This window comes from Balaenoptera borealis, assembly GCF_965194805.1.
Source record: "Balaenoptera borealis genome assembly, chromosome: 13".
Classification (NCBI taxonomy): domain Eukaryota; kingdom Metazoa; phylum Chordata; class Mammalia; order Artiodactyla; family Balaenopteridae; genus Balaenoptera; species Balaenoptera borealis.
Window position 1 is genome coordinate 9,102,622 of NC_138870.1, and position 10,436 is coordinate 9,113,057.

At 39.2% G+C, this 10,436-nt stretch overlaps 2 protein-coding genes across 3 annotated transcripts in view; both read right to left on the reverse strand.

Moving 5' to 3' along the window:
• CLEC1A (C-type lectin domain family 1 member A) overlaps nucleotides 1-10,406 on the reverse strand; it is a 23,547-nt gene extending 13,141 nt beyond the window's left edge. For both annotated transcript variants that reach the window (XR_014232982.1, XM_082348881.1), the window contains exon 1: nucleotides 10,161-10,406. Coding sequence is in view for 1 of the 2 variants with exons in the window: in XM_082348881.1 (XP_082205007.1) it covers nucleotides 10,161-10,275 (115 nt within the window). In the remaining variant the exon portion in view is untranslated. The remainder of the gene's footprint in view (nucleotides 1-10,160) is intronic.
• The window catches only part of CLEC12A (C-type lectin domain family 12 member A), a 235,537-nt gene that overhangs the window by 69,183 nt on the left and 155,918 nt on the right, over nucleotides 1-10,436 (reverse strand). The window lies entirely within an intron of this gene.

The window sequence follows — 10,436 nt, forward strand, 5'->3', positions numbered from 1 at the left end:
GGATTTCTTTGTCAGAAGTCTCTCTCTTGTAAGGATTTTGTTTGCTCCTTCATTTGATTTTATAGCTCCAAAAATAGATTCTAAAAGTAACATGATCATCAGTTTCTCAAGGATGGATCTAAGTGATCTCAACTTTGTACCTGTTAAGGAAAAAAAGAAAAAAAAGCTGTAGCCAGCATCCTTCCTTTGCCCACACCCCACGGGTTTGCCTTGTGGTGATTGCAGAGGCTCTGCTGGGTCAAGAGTAAGCCCATCACCTAGTGAGGTCAACTATCAATCTGAACAGCCAGCAATATCTGATCAGGAAGACCCTCATTCAGCTGCAGGTATCCTCTAGCATTGTGATTAAAATAAAATAAAGGGACAGTAAAACTCTCAAACAAACCCTGGTCTCCTCGTGACCTGTGAGTTTCACTTCATTGGGAATTCAAATCAGGTTCGAAAACAGAAAGATTAAAGACACAGAAATTCATTTCCTCTTTAGCAAAGTCCTCTGTGTGATAAATTTCAGGTACAGAAATTTGTGCTAAACATTATTTCCAAAGGGGGAATGATAACTAGCAAAGATAGTATAGAAATAGAAAATATGATCACGATCCTCTGAGACTTACAATCTAACAGGGAAAATAAGTAAAAATCAGGATACAGACATTGATATATTTTAAAATGTGAATCTTATTTTCACTTTATAATCATATCCTTCATAAAAACTTTCAATAGTGTGCATTATTTTTAGATTAAAATCTACAGCACTTTTGCTAAGACCCAGATGGCTCTTTTTTAAAAGTGGACATTTTATTATGGTACGTTGTGACTTAAAAACTGCCTATAGTTTTACTGTACTTAGAATAAAATTCTACAAGAATCTTTTTCATCTGGACCCTGCTTAGGTTTGTCACCCATTTCTGAACTATTCTTCTCTCACTCAAATGCTCTAGTCACAGTGGGCTTCTGTTTATCCTTGATCCAAACAAGTGTGTCCATGTCTTGGTAACTTTGCATTAGCTCTTCCTATTCCCTTGCACTAATCAGTCCTCAGATGGGTTATTGGTAACCTACTTCCTGTTACCCAGCTTTCCACTTAAATGGCACATCGTTGGAAGATGTCCTTGGAAGTCCATTTCTAGCACATCACTGCATTATGTATGTTTTTTAAAAATAAGATTATTAAGTGATATTTCCATGGTTTTTCTTTGTTTTTGTCTATCACCTCCCCTTGAATGTACCTTCCATTGAAACAATGATCTTGTCTATCTTGTTCACAGTGTATTTCCGGTACTGAAAATAGTGCCTGGCATATAAGGGCTGAATACATATTTGAACGAGTGAATGAATGAAGAATGAAATTATGAAAAATTAATATTACCTAACTGTAATTTTTACAGAGGCACAGAGCCTTGTGGTGATTGCAGAGGCCCTGCTGGGTCAAGAGTAAGCCCATCACCTAGTGAGGTCATCTAAAATAACCTAGTGAGGTTATCTAAAATTAAACTTTACAGGTTGATTTTTTTAAAAACTCTATTGACTTTTCAGCAATATTTCTGTCAGCACAGGGCCGACTCAGCTAAATTCATCTCCTGGCCAAACTGCTTTCTATACACTGACTTATGTGAGATTCTGAATCATAAACAGATATAATAGAGATTTGCTTTCTCCCCTATTTCCTTCAATTAGCTGGCTTATCTGATTTGGCCTAAATTTTTCTGGAAACTGCTAGCTTCTCACGGCATTGTCCTTAAGAATATCTCAAATCAACAGAACATAAAAGAATAAGATCACAGAGCAGAATATAGCTTAAGCTAAACATCCTCTCCAAAACCCTACGTCTCTTTAAAGTTCTATATAGCCCAAGAAAATTAACCAGGTAGATGTTTCTAGACTCCAGAGGCAAGTACATATGTGGACCCACCACCATGGTAGCTTTATTTTCTCCATCATCTGTTATTACCATCAAATATACTCTATATCTTACTTATTTGAGGGAAGGGGGGTTATGTCTGTCTTACTCCAGGAGAAAAAAAGCTCCTTCTTGGAAAAGACTACTGTCTGTTTAGTCACTAGAACATCAGTTCTGGCACCTAGAACATCAGTTGAAATAAGTTCAATTAAAATTGAATGAATGAATGTGTTTAGTATGTATAAATATCTCTGTCATATACTTGGCTCCTCCTGCTGAAACCCATTCATATTAATACACATCTCAAAGGCATAAAATTTTAAAAGATCCTGTCCCTTTTTTACGATTAATAATTCCCCAGCCAAAATTAGAAAGGAGAAGAAGAACTATGTAAATCAACCAAATCATTTATACCTCCAGAAACCCACTTTTCCTTGTATAATATTTGGGGCAAGGGAGATGTTGATTTTCTGCCCAAAGGATCAACAAGAGTGGACTTAAATCCTTACTGTGAAATGAGGGGATGGAATTTAGGGATTAGAACATTATTTAATAATAATTATATCCATGCAAAGAATAAATACGTGATCCTTCCTAAGGCTGCCTCTAGGACATAATAAGAAAGAAGTGTAGTGTATCTCTGCTAAAGGAAACAAAGTTTTAAAAGTTCCCTCCTAAGGAGTTATCTTTCCCTGATCATTTGGAAATGTCTTTACCCGGACTCTCCTCTCTCTACCTCTTCCTTGCTCCCTGTCTCCTTCCCTCCCTGCTTCAATATTCACAGTCCCTCCTGTTTTAACTAAAGACCCAGAGAAACACAACCCTAGGGAGTTTCTACAGCAGGTGTGACCATTTCCTAGGAAACCAGGCTTCCATGATGGAAAGGCTATAGTGTTGTAAGTTTTACTTTTTCCTTTTCTTTGAAGCTGTATTTCCCTCTAGGTATTTTCTTTTCTGACTGTGGGTTTACCATTCCTGAGTTTTATTCCAAGTGCCCTGATCATAATGAGGTCTCTCTCTAGGGACCACTCCCACCCTAAAATAAGAAAAAATAAGCTGCCTGGGAGGTGCTTCAGTTTGGCTTGGCTTTCTTGCGGTTTTAGTTTTTGGAAGAGAACCCCTATGCTGTCTCGAGGCATGTTTAGAAAAAGGTGTGGACAGGCCAAGGAATGATACAAAGATCCCTAGGAATAATAAGATATATATAGAAAAAAACACCCCTTTCCTGTATCCTCTTACTATAACTATACTATAAAAGGCTACAGTGCTAAGGTCAAGTTTTGAATATAAATCCCTTTGTAGTTATGCGAAACTTTGTGGATGAAGAGAGTTGTCATACTTGACCAGCTGCCCTTCATCAGGCATCAGAGGGAACACTTTGTACACCTCCACTCCCAGGCCTTCTAAGAAATGAAACAAACATTACCAAATGCAGGTTATTAATATGCCTCTGAAATAGAAAGGATCGTAAAAGCTTGAAAAGACACAAAGAATTTAAATAATTTGCACAAAGCCACATTGCAAACTAGTGGCAGAGCCAGGATTAAATTGTCACGCTTAGCACCTCAGTTTGTACCTTTCCCTGTGAACCATAGCACATCAGTTTGTACCCTTCCTGTGAACCAGCCTCACAGGGACATGGGGCTAAACAGGTGACAAGGTATATAATATTTCAGAAGTGACTTACCTCATCCTTTAGATTACTGGCAACATTTTTCAATCATGAGACATTGCTGATTATATATCTGACTTTTGGATATATTTTTAAATTTTAAATATTGTCTTTTTAGCAACTTTGTTTCCTTAATCCTCGCATGTGGTACACAGTAAACCTCACGGGAAAAGGTTGGAGGTTCTGTGGTTTGAGCATACTTTTCAGCGTTGGTGAAAATGCATGTTTCCTTTCTCTTACGAATCGATTTCAGATATTTGTTATTTTCATTCTTAAAGTAAATGAGTGTTACTTCTCCTATAATTTCAACAGACTATACTTCTAAAAACATATAAGCTATTTCTAGAATATCGAGTTTCTAATTCACAGCAATTAGAAAGTCAATTGTATTTTTCCTTCTCCTTTTGAGCAAAATTTACATGAGTCCATTGTGCATCCAGTCAAGGGGTTTTGTTTCTGAAACATAATTCAAAAATAACATTACTATTAATGATAATTGCTAACATTCCTTGAGTTGTTGAGATAAATGCTGTATATGAATTATCTCATCGATCTTTACAAATACCTTATGAGGTAGATGCTATTATAATCCCAATGTTATAGGTAGGCAACTGAGACCTAGAGAGCTTAGTTGCCTTACCCAAGGACACACAGCAACTGATAATAGTACTTACTGAGTGTGTTATATATGTTGTAGTATTTCATTTGAATCTCCCAATAATTATTCAAGAGGGCACTATTTTTTTTTTTTTTTGAAACTTTGGAAGCCATTTGAATAAATGAAAAGTCCAGCAAAGGTACATTTACTGAGAATAAAGCTGCCCAGGATAATGAAAGTGCCAGGTAGTTTGAGGTGTTTTTGTTGTTGGTAATTGATGTTCCTTTTGCTCCGCTTTTGTCTGGAATTGCAGCGGACACTGTGGTGCCTGCTCCCCCCTTGCAGAGCCAAGGTTTAGAGCAGCTGTTGTAACAAGAAGCCCTTGAACTAGTTTAACTCGGTGGGTTGAGACTCATGGGCATTCCCCAGGTGACAATTCTTCCATAATGCCCTCAAGGGCTACCCATGTTGTCACAAATGGCAAGCTTCCATTCTGTTTTATTCCATTGTATGTATTGGTGATGATTTTCTAGATGCAACACCAATGGCACAGTCCATGAAAGAAATAGTTGATAAGCTGAACTTCATTAAAATTTACAATTTCTGCTCTGTGAAAGACACTGTGGAACAGCAGTTTCCTTGGTTCTTGTCCTCTCCAGGGAAAGAATTCAGATGAGAGGCACAGAGCAGTTTTAAGTAGTAAACTGCTACTTTAATTAAGTTTAATTAAGTTTAAATTAAGCAAAGGGAAAGTACACTCCAAAGAAAGGATGAGAGTGGGCTGTCTGGAAAGCAGAAGCAGCCAAGAAGGCACTATTTTTAACCTTTATTTGGATAAGAAAACCGCAGTGCCCAGGAGCTGCTTAATTTGCTTTGGGTTGCACAGCTAGTAAACGATGGAGCCAGACGTTCTATCCAAGCACTCTCATTCCAGAGCTGATTGTTTTATTTTATTTTATTTTATTTTATTTTATTTATTTATTTTATTTTTGGCTGCGTTGGGTCTTCATTGCTGCGTGCGGGCTTTCTCTAGTTGCAGCGAGCGGGGGTTACTCATTGCGGTGGCTTTCTTGCAGAGCATGGGCTCTAGGCGTGCGGGCTTCACTAGTTGTGGCTCGCGGGCTCTAGAGCGCAGGCTCAGTAGTTGTGGTGCACAGGCTTAGATGCTCCGTGGCATGTGGGATCTTCCCGGACCAGGGCTCGAACCCGTGTCCCCTGCTTTGGCAGGCGGATTCTTAACCACTGCGCCACCAGGGAAGTCCCCAGAGCCATTGTTTAAAATCATTTTCTAACCCTCCCAACAAATCCCACATTAATATTTGCCTGTATATGGCAGTTCCATACGGAATTACAGAAACACTTGCATTTTACCACTTGCAACTTTTCACTTCTATATTGTGAATATGTTCGTAATAGTCATTTTAAATCATACATTCTCCACTCTACCACCAAGGTGAGCTTACTAAATTTACTCTCTCCCTTAAGGAGAAAATGTTCCTCAGCATGCTATAAAAGGCCCTCCACGGTAGACTCTCATCCTACTTTTTAGCCACAGCTGCCCCAAACCCCCTCATCCACCCCTTCTTTGAGGACTACCCATTCCTCAGACCAACAGTCTACCTTGCCATCCTGTTTGATTCTGCTGACGTTTCCCAAAATGATCTTATCCTGATCTAAATTCCAATCCAAAATCAATACCTCATCTCCTCCCTCTGTACTCTCGTCTTCCTTCTTTTACCCAGGAATACACTGCACCAAGCTAGTTCTTATCTCTGTGCTTTTATCTTTGCACGTGTGTTCCTCACTCTGGAAAGGTCACCCAGTGCCTGAGTTGCTCTTCCTGGAAAACCTGGACTCAGACTTACAGACTAGGTCAAATGTCACCTCGTCCAAAAATACCCACATGACTAAACATGGTCAGTAACTTATTCATTCTTCTTTGCTTCTGTGGCCTCCTACATATGTTCAATAGCAGTGCATGACATGTTCTTCTAATTAGTGATTCAGATTATTCCTTCCACTTCTCCAAGCACCTAAAAATAGAGTCTCCCCAGTGCTACCGTAATGCTAAATATTTAGTAGACGTGAATTAAAGATTTGTTGAATCAATTAGATGAGATTTATGCCATGACTTTTCTTTTTTTAATTTTTATTGGAGTCCAGTTGATTTACAATGTTGTGTTAGTTTCAGGTGTACAGCAAAGTGAGTCAGTTATATATATACATATATCCACTCTTTTTTTAGATTCTTTTCCCATATAGGCCATTGCAGAGTATTGAGTAGAGTTCCCTGTGCTATATAATAATCTATTTTCCTTCTTATTCCTAAAACAGTAAGCTGTTTTTTGCCTTGCTCATACTTGTACTCTCTGCCGTATTGACTGTTTATTATTTTTAAAATTCACTGTTCATTACCATTGACTTGTCCATTTCTCTTGAAGTTATTGTCTCTTGGCTTCCTCTCTCCTGTTCCACATCATCATTTCTTACCACTCATCCTTAGCAGCTCCTACTGGAGTCTCTTTCTTAGCCTGCCCCTCAACTGTATTCCCTAAGAGTCTCTCTTGGGCGCTCTTCTCCAGTGTTTTGTCTTGTTTTGTTTTCATTTTCATTTTACATTCCCCAGTGATCTCACTCAGAAAGTTTAATTCCTACCTAAATGCCAACAATTCTCACATGTATACGCAGTTCAGAATCCTTACCTCTGACCCACGTGCTGTATATACAAGTGCCTTAGGGCAACTCCAATTGCATGTGCCTTCTCTTACAAGCATCTCAAACTTAAACTGAATCCATCATCTTTCCTATTCCTCCTGTAGTTTCTAGCTCACTTCATGGTAGCACCATCTACACGTCGTCAGATGGAACCTACTCCACCTATGCTCTCCCTCTCCTTGCCTTCCCCCTTGTAACCAGTCACCGATTCTCTAAACTCTCCCTCCTCAATATCTCTTATATCTGATTCCTCCTCCTCACTTCCACACCACTTCAGTTCAGGTTCTTCTCCTCTCATCCTTAGACTAGTGCAAAATCTGGGTATTAGCTCATCCAGTTTCACACTCCTCATGCAGCCTAGATGGTCTTCTAAAAACACAAAATTGATCATGTTATTCCCTGTTTAAATCCTACTCATTTCACCTACTGAATAGAATCAAAATACCTCCGTATGACATAATGTCTTCCGTAACTTTCCAGACTTACCTCTTGTCAACCTTCCCCCTCCAACTCTGCCCCTCAGCCATAACATATTTGTTAATGTTCTCTGAAAAACAGTTACATAAGATTGCCATGGCTCTCCTCTTATGTGTCTGCCTGCCTGTAGTGACTGCAGCCACTTAAACCTCCCATTTCTGCTCCCATATCATGGGGAACATCTTAAAGTCAAGTCCACTCAGTGGTCACTCCCTCTCTCAAACCTTTCCTGATCTCTACCCCTACTAGACAGAAGTGACCAAGCTCTCCCTTATACCAAGCTCATGCCCCATCACGGCACTGTATCACACTTGCTGCTCAGTTGACAGTTGTATTAGACTTTAAGTTTCCTCATATGCAGGGATCATGTCATGTTTGACATTGTATCCTCAGTACTTTGCAACATGCTTGGCATAACATGACCCCAAGCATAAATCTAGGGAAAGGAGGTCTGAGGGTGTTGTCTTTCGTTTTTACTTTCTATCCTCTGAATGATTTGGCATTTTTTAACACAGACATAAATTTTATATCGAAAAATTGAAAACTAGAAAATAAGTGAATGTGTATCATTTATTTTTATTAATTCTAAAGAAAATATTAAAATTTTCTAGTCATAGCTGTGCCCCGATATTAAGTTGAATCTGAATCTTCTGCATTGCCAAAAAATTCCCAGAGTAGTTGTTGCTGTTATTTTTAACAGCAAAATGATGTCAGATCTGTTTTTCTAACAGATAATTAGACTTCTAGAGTGACATTCCTCTAAACACTTGCATTATCACCAGATGGAAACAAAATGTCAGACACATTGGGTAAGATAACTATTTTCAGGTGTTTGCCTCCAAGATCCTTCTTTGTAACCCCTATTCCTGCTGTTTCCATTTCCATTCTTACAGAAAGGTTGCCAGATGTTTCAGCTGGTGCTTTATCCTGCTCCACCCCCCTCTCCACCCTCAACCTCCGCGGAACTTATCTGTACACCCTGTTCTTGATTATGCTGATCACTAAGCCTTGTGAGAATTCCCAGCTCTAGTCAAAGGTGAAAATGAAGTTGTACACAAACCACTTGAAACCACAGCTGGCTCTTCACAGGATTTGTTGGAGGAAAACATACCGTGTCCTGTTACACATATCCGGTGGCTACAGACACTGACATCCCAAAGTTATCACTTTGCTTCCCATCAAGGAGGCTGGAAATCCCCAGGACCGCCTCACAACTTACTAGATAGTTTAGTAAAAATTAATAAGTAAATAAAAATGTAAAAAGCAGCCACATTAGTGGGTCTCAGGTCGAGGGTCATTCAACGAATAGAAAGTGAATGGAAAAGTTTAGTAAGAAAAGGGAAGAAAACCTAAAAGTTTTTTGATAAAGGAGAAAAGGAAGGGAACGGTGAAAAAGTGAGCATCCAGATTTTAAAAGGTGAAGAATATCTGAATATGCTCAAAAAGTTAGGACATATGAAAATACAGGCACTACATGAATCTCTCTCTGATGCAGATCCACACAAAACTTTTAAACAGATCACTTTAAGAATTCTCAAGGAATGGAATATTGAAAAAGAACTCACATTTTTGATGTGTCTGCAACGTACCAAGGACTTTTATTACTTAGTTATCAACCTTAGTACTTATAGCCACCTGATAAGAGAGGTTTTGTTACTTCTATTTAACATTAGTTCAAGTTAATATGAATTAATATGTATAAGTGCTTAGAACAATATCAGACACATAATAAGCACTGTATACATGGCTACCATCATTAACATTTTATAAAAGAAGAAGCTGAGGCCACAGGATACTTAAGTTACTTGTCCAATATCACACAGTAAGTGACACCCCTGGTATTAGAACCTAGTCCTGTCTCTACTACCGTTTGATGTCTTTTTACTAGGACTTAACTCACATTTCTGCCTTAGATTGGCTGAGTTTCCTAGGAAATAAAATCCTTCTTTATGTGTGTGAATTGTCTCTTCAATGGACATAGTAATAATATATATTATTGCATAGTAATAATATATATTATTACTATGTCAAAGGGTGAATTATTTGAACTAGAAGCATAAGATGTAACTAAAACTAAATACTTTCATAATTTAATCCAATCATTTCAATAATGTTCTAGGAGTCAACAGAAAGAAAGGGAATGGGATGGGATGTAATTGCATCTGGGGCCACTATTTACATCAACAAGTCAGGATTTCAAAGGTGAAGGGACCTTGGAAGACATTTGATTTAATGCCCTGTCACTTCATAGATGATAAAGCAAATACTTAATGTTGGCATGACTCTCACAAGACCTCACAACTTCAAGATGCAGAACTATTATAACAAAATATCAGGGTTGGTGTGTCTGCTTGGAGAACCCCCTCTAAAGCCATGAGTTCAAAACTTGCAAAAAGGTAGCCTTTATAAATCTAAATTTCCAGATCAGATCACAGCTGGTAAGTAAAACAGCACTGGATCTGGCCTTCATGGGAACGCAGGAAGGGGAAGGGACATTGCACTCATTGTAGATACAGTCTCACGTCTCTGTGCTGAAACTGCTTGGTAAAAGCAACACACCCTCAACTGCAAACCACCCTGCCAGAGACAGAATCTTAGAAAAACACTTATGCGTATACGTTTAATTTTTCACACGTTCATATATGTGGCAGGCGAGTTGTAGAAAGTGCACCGTTACACATTATTGTAAATCATGAAAACATTTTCTCTCTTTCCTCCACTTTGTGCATTCCTAGGAGAGGTGGCTCATCTTGTGCATTTCTCAAGGGTCTGGCCAATTTGGACTACGGGAGACAGGGTACCTGTGTGGCCAGGCTCTGGCCGCTGGGTTGCAGTAGAGGCTCGAGAATGCAGGCTCATCGTGGTGTCCCCATCAGCGTCCAGCATGTCCCTCGTGCTGCTGTACTTGGCCTGCATCTGGATTCCTGCAGTGGTGACCGTGAGCTATGATGGTTGGATTTCCCCAAGTGAGACAGCTCAGAAACCGAGGCACTGAATGGCATTCCTAAGGTTCTTCTCTCTGAGCAAGGAGCAGAGGAAGCCTCCAACCCCAGTTCCTGTCTGGAGAGGCCCGGCCC